Source organism: Globicephala melas, chromosome 16 (genome assembly GCF_963455315.2).
Source record: "Globicephala melas chromosome 16, mGloMel1.2, whole genome shotgun sequence".
NCBI classification, from domain to species: domain Eukaryota; kingdom Metazoa; phylum Chordata; class Mammalia; order Artiodactyla; family Delphinidae; genus Globicephala; species Globicephala melas.
Genome location: NC_083329.1, coordinates 38,738,976 through 38,757,951, shown reverse-complemented (window position 1 = coordinate 38,757,951; position 18,976 = coordinate 38,738,976). Strand labels below are relative to the sequence as shown.

At 40.5% G+C, this 18,976-nt stretch overlaps 1 protein-coding gene across 1 annotated transcript in view; it reads right to left on the bottom strand.

Annotated features, from left to right (window-relative positions):
* The window catches only part of PRKG1 (protein kinase cGMP-dependent 1), a 1,181,528-nt gene extending 1,170,115 nt beyond the window's left edge, over positions 1–11,413 (bottom strand). Inside the window, exon 1 of the mRNA XM_030864960.2 lies at positions 10,912–11,413. Within this exon, the coding sequence (XP_030720820.2) occupies positions 10,912–11,177 (266 nt within the window). The 5' untranslated portion in view covers positions 11,178–11,413. The remainder of the gene's footprint in view (positions 1–10,911) is intronic.
* Positions 11,414–18,976: the final 7,563 nt, after the last annotated feature.

The window sequence follows — 18,976 nt, the reverse complement described above, 5'->3', positions numbered from 1 at the left end:
ATCCTAGGAAAAATATAAATGACTGCCCCAAAGAGCAGTTTTGCATACTGACAGCTTCAAATAAACATATTTCAGAGTTTCAAAACACTTTTTACAAAGGCAGCTTATTGTCAAATAGGGTATCAAATTGTGCAGTGTTAAATATTCTCTATTTCCCCTGTTGCTTGTTTATCTAAGTACAATATAACATAATATCTGAGCAAAGAAACCCATGAAAGAGGCCATGTGATCATGCGTGAATTCTTTTTTATGCACAGTACAACTTCATTTTGGCATTGACCCTTGGTTACTGGGACAGACCAAAATAAGTACATTTCTCCTCAGTGTTAAATCACAAATGCTGTCATCAGCGAGACTATTTCACTTCCAGTCCCCTGGGGGCTTTCACATGCGAGGGGTCACAGACTGAATGAAATAGCCTTTTACAGGAAGACTGAATGGCACTTTCCAAGGGAATATTGATTCAAAAACTTACAGTCCATTAAGTACGACCCACAGTCTATCCCTTTGCGGTAGTTCAGACTACACTCATTTCTTTTTACCCTAGAATTGAGAGGCAGTTTATATTTAGGGCATCCTATAAAACATTTGGCTTTTCTCTTAAAAAATACTTAATGCATATAAATAATCATATCAACTGGAGAGTATTAAAATGTTTTCTAAAAAGGACCTCAGACTGCAACAGGCCATGTTAAGATTTACCTAATTATGTTCGAGAATCACAGAGTTATCAAGGAGATCAAACAACCTATTAGAAGCTATTAGAAGTTTCGTCTCATAGCTCATTTTTTCTTATAATAATTGTCTTTTAGTTCGTTATGCGGGGAGACGGGAGTGCGTAGGAAACCATTCCCTTTACTCTCTCTCCTCACACATATATTTTTTTACTACTATTAATTTTCCATTCTTTCTCTCAGTTTTCTTTTCTCTGCCAAATATGAGTCCAGAGGTTTCCTCACAGGGGTTTTAGGAATCTCCCTCAGACCAACATCAATGTAAAAGAGCTCTCTATGCAAAGTGCACTATTGGTTTCTCTTTTGGTTTAGACTAAACACTAAAGAAGAACACTGCACCGTGGCTTTTTAAGCACATTCCCCCAAATCACTACTAATTGGAAAACTATAATACTATATGTATTCAATGATACACTTTCCAAACACCTGAATCCTCATATTAAGAAAGTTATGTTTTCATTTATATGTGGAGCTAAAAAAAAATAAAGCAAACGAACGAATATAACAAAACAGAAAGAGACACACAGATAGAGAAATCAAATTAGTGGTTACCAGTGGGGAGAGGGAAGCGGGGGCAGATAGGGGTAGGGGATTAAGAGGCACAAACTACCATGTATAAAAGCTACAAGGATATATTGTACAGCACAAGGAATATAGCCAATATTTTATAATCACTTTAAACAGAGTACAGTCTCTAAAAATATTGAATCACCATGCTGTACTAATATAATATTGTGAATCAATTTTACTTCAATAAAAAAAGAAAGTTATATGTTTGAGAATATATTTTAATATTCGACTAAAGGACATTCCAAACTACTAGTTGTACAATTGCTAAATATTATACTCCTGCTGCCATCTTGTGGTAGTTTTTGGAATCTTCTTGCTTGCTGTCTTTTCCTCCCTCCCTCTCTCCCTTCCTCTCCCTCACCTTCCTTTTCCCCCTACCTTTTGGAGGGTACCTATATCCAAACCTTAATGAGTCCCTTTCTTAAGTAGGTAGGGAGACAACCTGCACTATATTCTGAAAGAAGAACGGATTTTTGCCAATTCCTCCTCCTGTAATATATTCTCTCCTTTCTCCTTATATTTTTCTCATTTTTCCACAAAACCATTCTTTTAACAATAATACTTTTTAAACAAATATCTATCTTTTAGATTAATCTAGTTTCCTACAAGTAAAGGGAATACAGATTATAGGAAAATATATGTGTATCTTATGAAAGACTTTTCCTTCCAAACTTTTTCCAAATTGTACTTTTACAGAGAAAGAAAGAAAGAAAGAAAGCATCCTGTATTTCTGGCTACAAGATGCCACACAGCCACAGGTACCGACTCTCAGGGTCCAAGGAGGAGCCCTGGGGACACACTCTGGAAAGAGAGAGCTGCCCAGCAACCCCAGGCTGGATGGAGACCGGAGGCCTGGCATCCCTTTATTACTTCCCGACTGTCCCCTTCACCTATGGGCCCTGCTGTGGCATGGCAAAGGAATTCACAAATCTGGGGGTACATCACACATTTCTCTGATGATATATTAAAGTGAGTAATTCTCAACCAGACTGATTTACCATCAGAGCAAGGGTATATTTTATAAAAACCACCTTTCCCATCTAACTCTATGTCCCCACTCCAATTCCTGTGGAGAAACTTACAGACAGCCATCCAAGGAGTCACCCAAAGACAGGTATAGTGAGAACTCGATTAGCCAGAATCTTCCACAACATGGAGGAGATGAGGATGGAAACAATCTGTTTCATTCCTTGTTGAAAATGACTTTAAAACCATCTTTCCCTCTTTTGTCTTATTTATATCTATGTTATTCACAATCTGTATTTTTCTATATTTTCCTTTAAAATCTATGAACCCGTAAAATGAAGCATTATTCTAAGCAACAGTAGCCACATGGCATAGATTTAATGTGATTGTTACATCTTTTCCCTCAGTACATTAAAACTCCTTACTGTTAATATAAAATAAATTAACTTGTGTGCCACCTAGAAGCATCCCTGATGCCACCAGTATATGAACATCACACTTTGGGAAATGGGGCTCTGACGTATACATGCTAAGTAGGGTACAGTAAATCTAACAACCATTATTTATAGATAAGTAGCTTTAAGTGTCATAGCATCAAGATTTTGATATTTTAGAGCCATAGTTCAGATCAGAAGTTCTCAAACATTTTTTCTGCAGTGACTCACGGGATGAATGATGTTCTCACGTGCAACACACTCTTGTGAAAAGACCGACTGTGGGTTCTGTGCAATTTCCTGCCATATATTTGTCATCCTCCCAGTCGGAGAAGCCAATTGGAATGCAAGTCAAAAACCATCCCTAGGGAGGTGCCTGTGAATGCACTCAACCTTATTTCCTAAGAAGCAAATAATTCATGAAGTTTGATTTTTAACCTATTATTTACTCATTTTAACCTTACAACTACTCAAACACACACCACTTTGTGCCGTGACACCACAGCTGAAATCTGCTGAAGTAAGACATGAAATTTTGTCCTGAATATTTTAGAGTGAACTTATTCTCTGAGAGGAGACTGAATTGAATATGAATTGGTTCTATCCTCTAGAAGGTTTCAGGGTGGGTGTTTTTTTTTAAAATTTGTTTGTTTTTAATACATTCTAGATATGTGCTGTTCTTACCCTGCCTCTGAAAATTAGCACGTGGGAAGAGAAATGTATGGTAAGCTGAGGGTTGTATAGGGTTGGAATTTTTACTATAAACAGACCTGGTTTCTACCCAGGGGTTTACAGCCTAACATATAAAAGAATTTTCTATTTTGAGAATTTTTAGCATATGTAGTGAAGTTCCTTGGTGGTCCTGTGAGACATGAAATTAACATTACCCACACCATGAGGGCAATGAAAGTCATCAAGAAAAATACTGACATTTACTCAAAGGCTTTGGATTTGCTCATCAGGCAATACAGTTGAACAAACAGACCTACAAGTATTTGTAAGAGGCAAATATACAAGTACTTTTAAGACTCCCTATAAGGTTTGTCAGTAGCATTTTTGCAGCATTTGAGGTCAAAGTGCTCAAATAAAGACACATCTGAGGATTTAGAAAACATTTTGAAGCCCTCTCTAAACTGATCTATAAAGGAGGAGCAGTTTGAATTAGCAACAAGTCAGAGAGCATATTTAAGAACTGTACTTGTATAATCTTTATCACAAGTAAAAAAAAATTCAAACGAAGTCCTAACAAAGTAATTACAGCAGATGTCTTACTGGATTTGCCTTATTAAGGCAAATTCATTTATTAAATAAACACTCAGGTGAAATCAGCATGTTACCCCCTTACACACCAAAGTGCTATCAGCATGCTCATCCGCGTAATAAAATCAACCCAAATCAACTCCTAGTATCAACATGTTGACTGTTTAGGACTAATTTCCAAGAACATGTCAAATCAACATGCACTAAAAAAAAGGTTAACCACACAGCCAACACATTGGACAGGACAAATTATAGAAAGTATTTTATAACTTTCTAGCTAATATAAACTTTATATTGATTGAATTTAAAACTCCACTATTTTCTAAGGTAGCATGGGTTTCTATTATATGCCCACATAAAAAAACAATATGAAAATGTTTAAAATAAAAGCAACATAACGTACACTGAAGTCTGCGGTCCACCAACGATGTTTAGGGAGTAGTGCAGAGTAAGGTTAAGAGTTTTTAAAAAGGAAATCTGTTGTTCAGAACAACAATAAAGGGATTAGTTCTAACAGCCTTTATATAATAAAACAAATCTATTTCAAAGATACACATTTTCTGGAAATATCTATTTTTCATTGAGAAATATTTTAAAGCATTGTATATTTTCAATATGAGCAATTATTTTTAAAATCTTAGGAAATTCAAATTGTACACTATCTAAAAAATCTGAAATATCTGAAGACATGAAAGATTTTAAAAGGTTAGAGTACTATTCTGAACAAGACCTCTGTTCTACGTTTGCGGTTGTATGAGTTTTGCAAATGAGAGATCTGGCAGGAGTTCCACATGTCAAGCTAGAAGAGAGGAACCAGGGACCCAAAAGAGAGATGCACAACACAGGCAGATCCAAGAACAAAGAAAAAGAAGGTAAAAAAATCATCACTGGGTAAAAGCAGGAGGTAGTAAGTACTTCGATAAAAAGCAACAGAGACTGGTTCTAGCACCCTGCTCTGGGAGACAGTATTGGACTGTGTGTCTTAATACCAAGCACAAGCATTTGACAAGCGGCAAGATGCTGTCATCTATTGCATGATAATAGCCCAGGAAGTAAATCCTCCTTCCCCAAGAAACTGATTGGGCCAAACTAGAGGAGTTTCAGAATAATAACTACCATAAGAAGTATAAAATCATGAACTGAATAAATCAGCAATTTGTGTGTGTATACATATATGTACATACTCATATACATACACAGTACTCATACACATATACATATAGTCCCTTTTCTCTTCGGGGATCCTACAGCACAGGACACTAACAAAGCTAGTAGTCATTTTTGACAATTTCCAAGCTTCTGAGCTTTCCCTTTTGTGAAACAGGATATGCTATCCCTGGTTTATCTCAGAACTCACAGTAACTTCCAAGAGCTACAAGAATCTGAGATAACATAGGGTCCTGAACTCTGATAAGCAAATTCTCAGTGGCAAATGAAAATAATTATTCCTACTCAGAGCAACCATGAAATCACCTGAAAATCTTATCAAAAGAGAGGGTTTTAATGCACTCTCAGCATCTCCTACACAGTGTGGGGAAAGGGCACTGGGCAACAGCCACTTAGCAAGGAAAGAGGAAAAAGATAGAACATCTTTTGTTTTTTCAGGTCTTTTAGAAATATTTTCAGGAGGGTCAGTCAAATCTCTAATGAACACATGATTAAATGAAAACTTGCAACCTATACATGTATCAAGGATTCGGATGGAACGAGAACTCCTGGTGTATTACAAATATATCTGGAAAATGTACTTGATCCCAGAGCCCAAACCAACACCAAAGCAAAGTGGATATGTCTTAAATAATAAGTATAAATAGATAATAACTTGGAGATATCAATTCACCAACTCCAGTACTGATGCAAAATTAAGAAACCTATATTGTCTTTCTGGTCCCATTTCCGAGATCTTTTAAAAGGCACTTCAGTAATGATTTGCTCAGTTTTCTCATCACTAAAACCAGAGTACTATCTACCTCCTGTACCTCTTTGACTGAATGTAGGTGTGAGGTGCTTACGCTCGGAACCTGTCCTCTTCAAATTACATGCGGCAAGACACAAGGATCTTGACAAGCAAGCCTGCCTAAAAATCCTCCCCTCACCTCCTCAGCTTTTCTCCCTTTCAACTCTCATCATAAATATGACTCCTCTGAGTAAACTAAACGAATGTTCTCTCCCAGAAGCTCCCGTTAAAACATTACTGCGTTAATCCAGAAAGGATAACTGGTTAACATATTGGTACGCTGTCAGGTAGTAATAAAGTCCTTTGGATGGAAGGATTGGTAGGGATGAAGGAATCAGCAGGAGGGGTCTGTAAGGCAAAAGGCAAAGGGTATAGTGAATGATATCCAAAGGCAGCAACCAAGATCCTTTTCACATCCTTCCTGACTGCACTATTCATCGGCGCCACCTATGACATGACACTGAGCTAGAGAAGTTGAGTGAGGAAGGAAGAAGAGGGAATGATTAGGAAATGACAATCCCCAGAGCAGGACGGCCTGGGGAAATTCTGGCCTGGCACAGCACACCCAGGGCGTATGTGCTGGATACAAGGGCTCATTGGTCACTTTTTCATAAGGTCAGTTTCGTGCTGGCTCTAAGACTTCTCAAAAAAAAAAAAAAATCCTATTCTAATTTAGGGCAGGTTCTTTTCTTCCTATTTGGAAGGATTCACCAGTTAGTAAGATGGAACTGGCCAGATTCCAAGGCTACAGAATATAACTGCTGAGAACTGGGGCTCTAAAGACTGCAAGATTGGGGTTTCAAACACGGCTGCCATTTCCTAGCTTTGAGATCTCAGGTAAGTGAATTAACTTCTTCAAGCCTCAGTGTCCTCACATGAAAAGTACGTATGTGATCTAGGACCACTGGTAGAAAAACAATGAGCTACTGAAAGTAAAGAGCTTAGCACTGTGTTAACATCACTAAGATTAGCTATCTTTATTATTCTTAGCATTGCTAGTTTAAAGCATTGTGTATTTTCTATGTGAACAATTAATAAGCTGGGCCCAGAATTCCACCGGTACCCGCTCATTTCACTGAAGTTGCTTATATCAAAATTAGGCCAAATCCCTTGATTTAGTCTGAAGGTTAAACCAGCTGAAATGAATCAGAGATGCAAAAGGCAAAGAGTTTTCTGGGGCATCCATTCCAAAGCATCCGTGTCCCAGTGGAAGAAGGTACAAGTTCCAAAGGATGAATTACATCATCAAGAATCAAGGGATTTGTGATGGGAAATGCTCAAGTGGCTTGGAATACAATACATTATTCCTGTAACAGATTAATATTGATTCCAGCCTTTGCCTAAGCTAATTTAAAAAACAACAACTGTATGCAGTCTTCTGAGCTAACTGGGTGGTCAAAATAAGGAATTTAGGTGTGTATAAAAAGTTAAGGGGGAGAATTAGGATAGTAGGTAATTCTTGATGTGGAATATATGCATGCACGGAATCAGAAGTTCACAGAAAACCATGTGAAATACTCAGTTATTTGGCAGAAAGTTATACATATAAGTGTAAAGTATCATCATCGTCATCCAAAACAGCCTACAGTTTTCAGTGATTATCACTTGATCTCTACTGGGCATTTCTAAGGGGTCTGAAAATGAGGACTGCAATAAGTCGGATGTTTTCTTTTTAAACATGATCATCATACTGTACACTTGATACTTATGCTGTGAGCTCAGATCTTCCCTTTCCCTAGTATAATTTTCATCTAAGCATTCCTTAGATACTTAGATCATTCTTAATGGAGATTGTGCATTATACCCTCTGTGGACACATGGAAATCTGGCTAATTGGACTGACTTGATTACAATAGTCGGTGAATTCTCCCATTTCCTTCCACTGCAATAAATGCTGAAGATATTTTTACCACCGATTATGTAAATATTTCAGATTGCAATCATTTTCTAAAACAGTGGTTACAGGCAAAAGTTCTTTTATCATTCTGCCCACCAAACAATTCCTACACTTTCAAAATATGTTTCTTTTCTTGTTAGTATAAAAACTGGGTGTCCTAGTAAAGTCTGAAACAAACCTATAGCATGAATAGCTATCACTAAATCCTACAGCAATTGCAATTGAACACTAGCTTTGTGATAAAGCAGTCTCCTTCAGCCCCAGTGAGTGCATCAGGATGGCACAACTTTTAACAAAGGATGCACAAGCTGATGGAATGTCTACTCCCCAAATCCAAATATCTGAAAATTAGCAAATACACTTTTATTTTGAAAGCATCTTGTTTGCTGTTAAATGTTGTATCCCAGATATACTTTTTAAATTATTTCTTTTCTTGGCCAAAATAAGGTGTCTCACCAATAATTAAGTTAGTACTGTCTCTTTAAACGCTAGGATGAGTACCTAATTCCAGAGGTTACTATGCCCATATATTATACCTGTCAAAATTCTTTAAACTCTAATGAGTCAGCTTGCTGAAAATACACTCCACGCTTCCATTTGAAAGTATAAAGCTAAGTGCTGAGCTGGGAAAAGTTTACACTCAGTCCCAGCGTAAATCAGCGCACAGAGGAAGTAGAAAAGCACTTCAGCTAGCTGTTGCAGACACAAATACGCGCCCAACCGACCGCTACTGCGCATGATCCACTCTTTTGATGAATGTTCCTACCCCTAACCCGAAAACGTCGGGAGTGTGTGCGCGGGGGCGGGGGAGGGGGCGGGGGAGGAATAAAAAAAAAAAAGGAAGATGATGTGTACGTTTGAAAGATCAGCCATTTCCTCTCAGTACACACAAAAACGCCTCTCATTCCTAGAGAGATTTCTTATCAAGGAAAATAAAAGTATCTCTTTGAGAGCTAGCTCCTGGATGAGAGTGGACTCTGGGAGAGACAGTTTCCTCTCCTGTCCTCTCTAGACCCCAGTGAAATCTCCTCTTTGCTACGAGGTGGTGCTGGTTACTCTTTGAGGGGCACAGTCCAGACACAGAGATCTGAAATTTCAAAAATGCGATAAAGCCCCAGCCGGTCAGCCCTAGGAGGCGAACAGCTGCCGGGTGACCGCTGATGAAGTGGCTTCTTCAGGAGGTGGGCAGATTGATTCCAGCTGCTGAGAGCGGGGCAGGGCAGCGGCCGAGGAATGCGCAGCTCAGCTGAGGCAAGACACAGCAGCTTCCCAACCAAGGGCAAGGCCAAATGTTAGCTCTGATTGCAGTCTTGGCCTGAGAGAAGTAAGAATGCCATTGTTCCATTTGATAGGGACTTCCAAGGCAGCCTGGGCCAAAAGGTGCTATGTGCACGGTGTCATTTTATATGTGGAGCGTCGCTCAGGAAATCTGAAAGCTGTCCCTCAAGACGTTGGTTCAGAGTGGGCCTGCAGTTCCCAAGGTGAATCCTTTCTGCCTGATTCCCGTTTTTCTCCCTCAACCCACTCCCAGCTCCTGGCCCTTTTCTAACACCTCTCAACCCCTACCCAGACTCCTTTGCTCCCCTCTCCCCCACTCCCACATGCAAACACTGTAATCAGTACACAACTGAAACAGACAAGGAAGGGGTGCAGCGGAGAAGTGGGGGACATCCAGGGCCCTGCAACTGGCCTGGATGGAGACATACAAGAGGACATGCTCTTTAGAAGTACTGGCCTCAAAGTCAGAGAGCTCAGGAGGAAGGACTAATGTAGGGGTCCCCTGAGGGCCCCAAACTCAGACGCCAAGTGATCTAACAACAGGGAAGGGGTAAGAGGTAGGTGGGCATGAAGGCACGCCTAATGGAATATTCAATATCCTGAGAAATGCACTTTCGGCCGTGCACTTCCAGAGACTAAAAGCCAGTAATGGGCTCTGGAGTCTGCACTTCCTCTCCCTAATGTCCAGAGGCGCTTTAATGCTGCAGCCAATCGATCAGGCTTCTCCGGTGAAGGCGGCCAGTGGAGAGCAAAAGCTTCCTACTTGTGGCCAAAATCGCCCGGCCTCCTCTGCACACCACGAAAGAGTGACAACAACTTTGAACTGTCAGGACTTGGCTCTCAACGTGCTGGGAGAAGGAAAGGAAGGAGCCTGGAGGCGTCCAGAGAAATAGCTCCCCTCCCTCTTAATCCCAGCTTTTCCAGGGAGACTCAGAAGGAAGACAAACAAGGAGGGGGCATTATCCACCCTGAGACAGGGCTGACCAGTAGCCCCAAACCTGCTTCAGGTGCAAGGTCACCGAACCGCCTCCAAGCCCTGGGCAGCCCAAGATGTGGCGCTTCTGGAAGGGACACAAACTGAGCAAAAGAACATCCAGAAAGTGGGGTTTCTTTACAATCTTCTGCTGACATCGCTTGCTGCCTGGAAAGTGACCCTCAGAGGCTGATTCCTGCCGCGGAGACGCATCCCAGTCCCGCCTCTCTCCCCCCACCCCCTCAGCGCCTTCCCAGCAGGGCTTGGGCTCCGGGCGAGTTCAGTCCCTAAATTGAACCCAACCCTGTCCAGCCTCCCGTCGCCGCTCCCAAATGGCTTCAGCGGCGCACTGAGCATGCCCTGTGGCCTGGGTTTGGGGGTCACCTCCGGGAAACTTTCCGGGCCCCGGGATGGGCCGGGTTCTGTCCCTCGCGGGCGCCCCCCCAGGGGTGTGCGAAGGAAAGACCGCGCGACTGCAGCCGCGTGCGGAGCGGCCAAGTTAGCGAGCGCGACAAAACTTTCCACGCTCCTTCTTCCCACCCCACCTCACCCCGCCACAGGGGCGCGTCTCCCCGAGGAGCTCGCCTTTCCCAGCCCGGCGGAGACAAGCACAGCACGTGATGGGCAGAAATAAAAATAAACACTTCCCATTCCCGGCCCGCGAGGGCCAGCCCCCACTCGGCGCGCTGCGGAGAACTAGGGGCGCCCTGCGTCGAGCAGCCCCCGAGCCGCCGCGGCCCGGAGCCCCCAGCCCCCCAAGCCGCCGCCAGGACGGCCACCCGGCCCGCCCGCCGCGAGGGGTGGCCCCGCTCCGGCCCTCCGCGCCGAGCCCAGGCGCCTACCTTTCAGATTTGGTGAACTTCCGGAATGCCTGTCGGAGGTCGTGGAAGGACCTGTACGTCTGCGGCTCGGCCGAGATGCCCTGTGCCCGGGTGGTCCGGGGGCCGATGTGGGTCGAGGGCACGGGCAGCACCGACTGGCACTTATGGAGCTTCCTCTTCAGCTCCTGGATTTCTTCCTCCTTCTCTGACAGCCGCTTCTCCAGCTCTTTGATCCTCTCTTCCTTGAGCATGAGAATCTTGGCAAAGTCTTCCTCTAGCTCGCTCATGTTTTCCCTGAGCCCCTCCGCGAAACTTTGTCTCGGGCGGCGGCGGCGGCGGCGGCTGGGACGACAGCCGGGCGAGGCGAGCGCGGAGTGAGCGAGTGAACGGGCGCTAAGTACTCGAGCGCAGCGGTGCTGCTCCTAGTGCGGCGCGAGAAGCCGCTTTCTTCGAGCCGCTTCTGCTGAAGGGACTAAAAGCACCAAGGGGAGGATGAGAAGTCTAAAAGCGAAGGAGAGGAGAGGCAGAGTGCTAATCGCCCGTCTCTCCGGGGAATAGGTGATTATCTTTCATTGAGAAACCAATTAGAGCTGCCCTTCCTCCCCTGAGACCCCCTCCCCCGTCCCCCTTTCCCAATCACTTCGTGAGAACACGGCGCGCGCGCCACCCCACCGAGAGCCTGCTTTCTAGCTGGGAGGGTTAGACCAGTGAGCCTGGTCTCACCTCATCACATAATAATCACTCTTGCACGCTGTATAGTGCCAAAGGAAAGGGGTGGGGTGGAGGTGGAGGGGAGAGCTTCATGCCACTTGATCCTTGAAATAGCAACAATTACCATGTGATCTGGCAGATGACGCAGCGCTTGTAACTGGAGCCTAAAGACTTTGTGGTGTGTGTACGTGCGTTTGTGTGTGTGTGTGTGTGTGTGACATTTCATAAATATTAAACTGCCTTTAGACAATAACCTGCGTGAATTCATCTTTGCTTTCACCTTTTACTTCTGCTCTGGATGATAAGGGGGTGTGTGTGTGTTTCTAACTGGGAAGTTCTGTGGTTGTGACCCCGAGTAATAAGAATGACAGAGCACTCGCAGTTCCAGGTGTTTTCAGCATAAACTTTTAGTGGAAATAGTAAACTAAAATTGTTGGTGGGTAAGTTGGATGAATTACTCATAGGGTAATGAGCCAATGTTTACCGAAAAGAATAAAAGGTCCATGCATCCATCGTAAACTTCTTAGAGTTTGGATTCTATTTCATCTGTTACAGTTAAAATTTGTACATTGAGCAGCCAAATTATATTACCATACCATCTTATATGGTTGCGAATTGAGGGCTACCAGTGCTAAGCTGCTGGCTCACCCTACCAGCTCCTGTTTTAGGGAAAAATAGCTTCTGTTATCTGTATTTGTCCCTCACCTGGGCATCCATCACCACACTCTCTGCTAAAGGGATTTTCATACTCATTTGAACCCGGAGTATTTGCTATTTCCTACACTCTATTTTTTGTATATGTATATGTCACAGGGAGCATTTCTTTATAACATAAATCAGTTTAAGAGTTTGTCTGGGTAGGTGGGAGGAGCATTTCCTCAGGTAATGATCCACAAATTAACATAGCTTTTTTAAAGGAAAAAAAATGGATGCAAACTAAGATACCAAAGGGTTTTTGTAGAAATAGTAATTTTCCTTAAAAAGAAAGATCAATGTACAATCCACTGGCTACTTATTAAAAACAAATCTTTCTACCTTGTCTGAAACACCTCAGTAAAGGAAAAAGCAGGCATATACTTTCATTTATAAATAAACCCTGAAATATATTTTACTCTGAAGATGTCTTTATTATTTACTGTTAGTTCTACTCATCTATTTTAAATTAAAAACATTTTAAGCCACATCTGAATTTTTAATCACACCAGATGCTCAAGACTGGCTTCATCTACTCATATTTGAGAAGGAGTTCTCTGTCTTGTTGATAGTTACTATTCTATTGCTTTTATCTATAAACAATTGGCTATAATCCTTTTAGAAACACTCAAAATAATTGGCATTTAAAAATACATTAGAAAAAATTTTTATCACCTTCAAATATCTAGGCATAGGTTCAATTTTATTTATGGGAGATATAGTTTTTAAATGATTCTTAAATGGGCAGGTTATTTTCAAGTCTTATACTAATCTTAAATGCAGATATTCAGATGTTTATCTTGCTTATTAAAAAAAGAAACCTTTAGACCAATATTTTACACACATCTCAAAACCCTAAATTCACCCCTATCTTCCAAAATTAATCTTATTTTTTTTAATAAATCAGTTTTAACTTAGGTAATGTTGACACCCGGTGACCTTAAATCGTGTGCATTGGCTTAGGAAATACTTAGAGCACAGGAACGCTTGAGAAAATACAGACTGGTAGAAGAGTATACACTGATTTATTAAAATTCATAGCATTTTAAATCTGTAAGCAACTTTGAAGATGATCTAACCCAACCACTTCATATTATAAAGGAGGAAAATGAAATCTTGAAAGGTGAAGTCCCAGATCACCCAAGGGCAAAAGTTTGAAGCCAGGATTCCCCAGGCCATGCTGCTCCTAGCTTGAAGCCTGAAAATCTAGAAATTCTATGATTCTGAGACTCTAGTGTTCAAAGATGTGACTTTACCCTTTGTTCTTTGCTTTTAAATCTGTAGCAGAAAGTTTCAACTGTCAAAGCAAAAAGTGTTAATGAAACTTTAGATTTTTTTTTTTTCTTAAAGGAGAAGGTCGCCATCTAGTGCCCTTGGAGATATTTGCTAAATAAATATCTTAATCACAGGGAAGTGAGGTTAGGTCCTTAAATACCTGTGCAAGAGTTTTCATGTTCCATGTTTGAACGAAATAAAGAAAATATACAGAATTTTGTGTCAGAATAAAACACTTTTTAAAATGACAAATTTAAAAATCTTTTAGCTACTGGATAATGACAGTGACGGTACATATCCATTGAGTGTTTAATATGCACCAGTGCAGGGCTAAACCCTTTATGTGACTAGATGGTTTTATCCCCAAGATGATTCTGTAAGGTAGGTACTATTATTTATTCTCATTTTATAGATGGAGAAACTTAGCCAGATTAATTTGCCCATGGCCACACTGTCCAGATTTGACCCAGGCTGTCTTAATCCCCATGCATACTGCTTCTACCTGAAATACATTAAAATGTCCACTTCTCTATGAGCCCAGTGACAAGCAAAACTAGAAGTTCTTTATTGATGAGAACATACTAAATTTAAAATCCCATATAAGCTCAGATAAGTATCTAAGACTCTGGCTTCTCAGCAACCAATCTCTTTACCAAAGTTGTTTTCCTTATGATACTTTGGGATCTATTATACATTTCATATACAGTTTCAAAAGTACATGTACCTTCACATGTTATGATGGCGCTTTGCCTCTCCACCTCCACCCCGCTAATAAGAAACACTTTCTAAAGAACTTGAAGCCGTATGCATGTGAGTAGCTCATAGGGAATTCCTGTCCTTTAATCCAGGTCAGTGTCACATGGGGCAATGGGAAGACAGTATCTATATATTTTTAAAAAGTCAATAATAATAATAAAACAGACTAATAGTCTGCTTTTTATTATCACTATATGCCAGGAGTTCTCACCAATGTCTGTGATAAAATACTCCTCCCCCCACCCCCAAAGAATATTGTTGGTCTAAGTTCAAGCAATTGCTGCATTTATTGTTGAGTGGGTGGACCACTCCCATTGCCCCACCCTTGGAACAACACTGACCTTGTTGCATGTTACAAGGATCCAGAGTGAAGAAAATAGTCATGTGCAGATGGTTTGAGTGAGGTCCCACGGATGGCAGTAGAGGAGTGCAGAGAAAGTTTTGGGGAAATGAAAATATAGACAAGGGTCTAAGTTTTTGGGAATGGGTGAGATGAGGGGAATTTAAGCCATCTATTTTCAATACCTTACATCCAAACACCGCTCTTGGCTACAAAGATGACAGTATTTGTGGGAAATTGCATGCAATACATTTTCCATCAAGGGATGCAATTAGTAAACTAAGAGTACTGGACTGGATCCAAAAACTATATTTATTTCTCAGCTCTGTCACTTCCCAAGCTGTGTGCTCTCAGGCAAATCCCTAAACTTATCTGGGATTCACTTTCCTCATTTGTAAAATGGGGAATGGGAGTCACCTTGGGTCCATTTCACCTTTCTATCTTTAAAGAGTCTATGGAATTCTGCTCTCCCTATGACTTACATTTTGAAATTATCAGTCTGTTTTTATAGACAACATCCATTTGTGTACTTCCGCTGAGTTTAAAGCTGAAAAGAAAGATTTATGATGGAGTCTGGTTGGTCCTATAAAGATTACAGTGACTTTGTGATTAACAGAAACTTGGAGCATTTTCAGTTAATTCTACATCATACTTGATGTGGCTTCAACACTGTCACCTAAATCATTCTGGTGACCATAAAGTGTGGTCACACCTTAGGCGAGATAAAAGCTTGAAGTCTTGAAATACAACCACATCTATGTTAACCACCACACAGAACATGAAAATAGCAAATGAAGTGTTGCCTCAGTTAAACTTCAAAACTGGTTTCAATGTATTGAATTTACTTAATGTAGCACAGATTATGTTTTCTTGTAAAACATGTTCCTACAGAAAAGCATGCATAAATGTTTTTCACCATGTGGTCCTATTGGTGTAAATGGAGTTCTTTTTCATGCTGCATGCAATAGGAAAACCACTGCCTTTTACAATTTTCTGTGGTAGCTGTCTAAAGGTTTGAAAAAAAATTTTTTCCTAGGAATTCTGAAAATAAAACTAAGAGATTATGGTACTTAAATATTGTAGAAATCAAGTTCTGCCATATATTAAGAACCTTGAACCTGAAACATGGAGGTACACGTGCTATGGAACTTCAGGCAATTAATTTCATCCCCCTGAGACTCAGTTTTCCCAACTATAAATTGGACTTATGGATATTCAATTCTCACATCTGCATCTTTAAGGCTCAAATGCAGTGAGATGAAAACAAGATGTTGTTATCACTTAAATGTGACCCTACATAAATAATATAAATAAAATGGTAATGGATCCTCTGCTTTGATTCTTGGTGGAGAAAGTAGCCCATCAGGGGACTGAACAGACTGGTGTGGTGGTGATGATGCTGGTAATATTTATACTAATTCAGCCTACTCGTTACTTGTGTAGGCAGGATTCAAAGACAGCCCCCAAGCGTCTCACCGCTTGGTGATATGTACCTTCTCCCGGTTATCCAAACACTAACCAAGGTGCCGCTGTGAAGGCACTTTGCAAAAGTAACTAAAGTATCTTAAAGTTGGCTTTAATATAAGATCTACTGGGTGGGTCTGACCTAATCAGGCGAGCCTTTAAAAGGGACTGGGCTTTTCCTGGAGACTGGGATTCTCAGTATGAGAGGGACTCGACTCGGGGGAGATTCTCCACTGCTGCCTTTAAAGACAGAAGGGGCCATGTGACAAGGAATGCAGGTGGAACCTAGGTGATGAGAATAACCGCTGACAGATGGCCAGCAAGGGAATGGGGACCTCAATCCTACAACAGAAGGCAACTGACCCCTATCACAACCGCTAGAGTGAGGAAGAGGACCCTGTACGCCAGATGAGAGTACAGCATGGCTGACACCTTGATCTCACCTTGATCAGAGGACCCAGTCATGCTATGCCCAGACTTCTCACCTCCACAACTGTGAGATAAAAAGCAAGTGTAGCTTTAAGTCTCTAAGTTTGCAGTAATTGGTTAGACAACAAGATAAAACTAATGAATTACTCAGCTACCACTTTAAAATGGCCATTAAAAATGCCAGAAATGTTCTGCCACTCTCAGAAAGCCTGACTTTACAAGAGTCATTTTTAGTGAAGCTACTTTAGCACGTTTCAGACAGGTACTTGGGGACATCAAAAGTTGTTATAAATTACAAATTGCTTAAAGCACACTGATGACAACACAGATAGCCTTCTGAGTATGACAAACTCTCTTCCATAAAAGATATTCATGTTTAAAAGTTGTGTCTTATTATGACTGAAGTGTAAATCCTTCCAACCATACATTCTAGAAGGGATTGGAACCACTCACTAGTTTAAACTTTTATGGGGTAGAAATGCTACCATAGTTTACCTTGGGTAGTGAACTTGCTCTGTGACCTTGGGCAAATTATTTCATCTGCTGAGCCTTATAGTTTTCTCATCTGTAAAATAGTAATAACTCTTGTACAGCAGTATGTGTTTTTATAATATGTTCAGCTCTGGAAATACATTTAAATATCTTGGATTCTTATTAATTGGATACTTCCATAGCCATTCATGGAAATTAAGTGCCCCCACATCATATTGCCTTTCAGGTTCCGGTTCTAATCAAATATTTGAGAAGAGGGGCTGGAAAGAATACAAGTCCTTTGAGTCTATCTTTTTATTTGATTTGACTTGACGTTTTGGTTTGATTTTTTTATTGAGGTATAGCTGATTTATAATGTTGTGTTAGTTTCAAGTGTATAGCACAGTGGTTCAGTTATATATATACATACACATATTCTTTTAAAGAATCTTTTCCATTATAGGTTATTACAAGATATTGAATATAGTTCCCTGTGCTATATAGTAGGTCTTTGTTGGTTTGATTTTTAAAGTGAGAGACACTGGACTCATCTACATGGAACTTCTTTATATAAACTGTTATAAAATTTAGAAAACAGATGTACACGATACAGAATTCAAAAAACAAAGGATATGCAGTGAAAGGTAGGTCTCCTTCTCATCCCTGTTCCCCAGCTACACAGACCCCCTTTTATGGAGGCAGCCACTCACTGTTACCATTTATTTGTGCATGCCTCATTCAACAGCATATTCATATAAAAGCATAATTGTATATAAATACATATTTTTATACAACTTTGACACAAAAGATTTAATATCTGGTTTGTATGTTAGCCTATTGCCTAACTTAGTGCTGTCATTTCCTGACTTTCAGAACCGTTAGTCCAATGCAATATGACACAGCAGTCCCATTTTGTGATAAAATGCTCAGTAACAAGGGACAAAGACGAGAGTATGCCCTTTCTTCACATAGATGCTATAGGATTATAGTTCTTCTTACCTTAAAAAAATGGCATTTGGTGTCTTATTAAATATTTTTAATAACAACTCAGAACGTTCTGATATTTTAAAAGAACAAGCTAAATATTATTACATATGTATGTTTTTTAAGAATATGATAAAATCATCTCTGGTCTTAATTCTCACCACCTGCTTTTTATTGATAGAGACATTCATCTGTGCTTAACTCAGGTTATTTCAAATTAACAGTCCCCATGTAAAAAAGCTAACAAACCATTACCAGGCATAAGGAACCCTATATTTTGACAATCACTCAAACTGTTATAACTATCATTATTTTTCTTGGTCTCTAATCAAAACTGCATAGTTAGTTCAATAGTTCATTTACTATTTCTGATGCAAAGGGGACACATTTATTTGGAAATTATTTTCTCAAAATGTCTAGTCATTTATTATAAAAATATATTATAACTTGTTTTTATAAAAAAAATAGTTCCACTGAACCTACAGTATTCCAGGAGATATTAAAACTCCCATATTTACAGGTAACGTCCCCAAGTGCCGTGTTGATGATATTTTTCCCATCTGTGTTATATAGGGCTCCATTTCGGCAGCCTTAATAAGAGTGAGAAGGTGGTAGAAACACTCAAAACTGTCCCATAATAATCTTAAATATTGCATTAGTTACAATGAAGAATCTTTTTTTGTGTGTTGAAAAACACTTTGGCTCAGCAGAATTCTCCCCTTCCCACAGCATCCTTTCCAGCCACCCACAATTTGCAGAGAGGTGGCAGAAAGACAGAAGGTATTGAACTACGAAGACACAGTACCATGCCACCTTTCATTCAAGACTTCATCTAATAAAGGGAGATCACTTTACAATGCTCGGGCAAGCAGACATTACTCAGACTGTGGCTAAAATCATCAGCAAGAAACTCTGCCAGGAATACTTTGGGTAACATGAGGTGGTGCTGGAACGCGCGCGCGC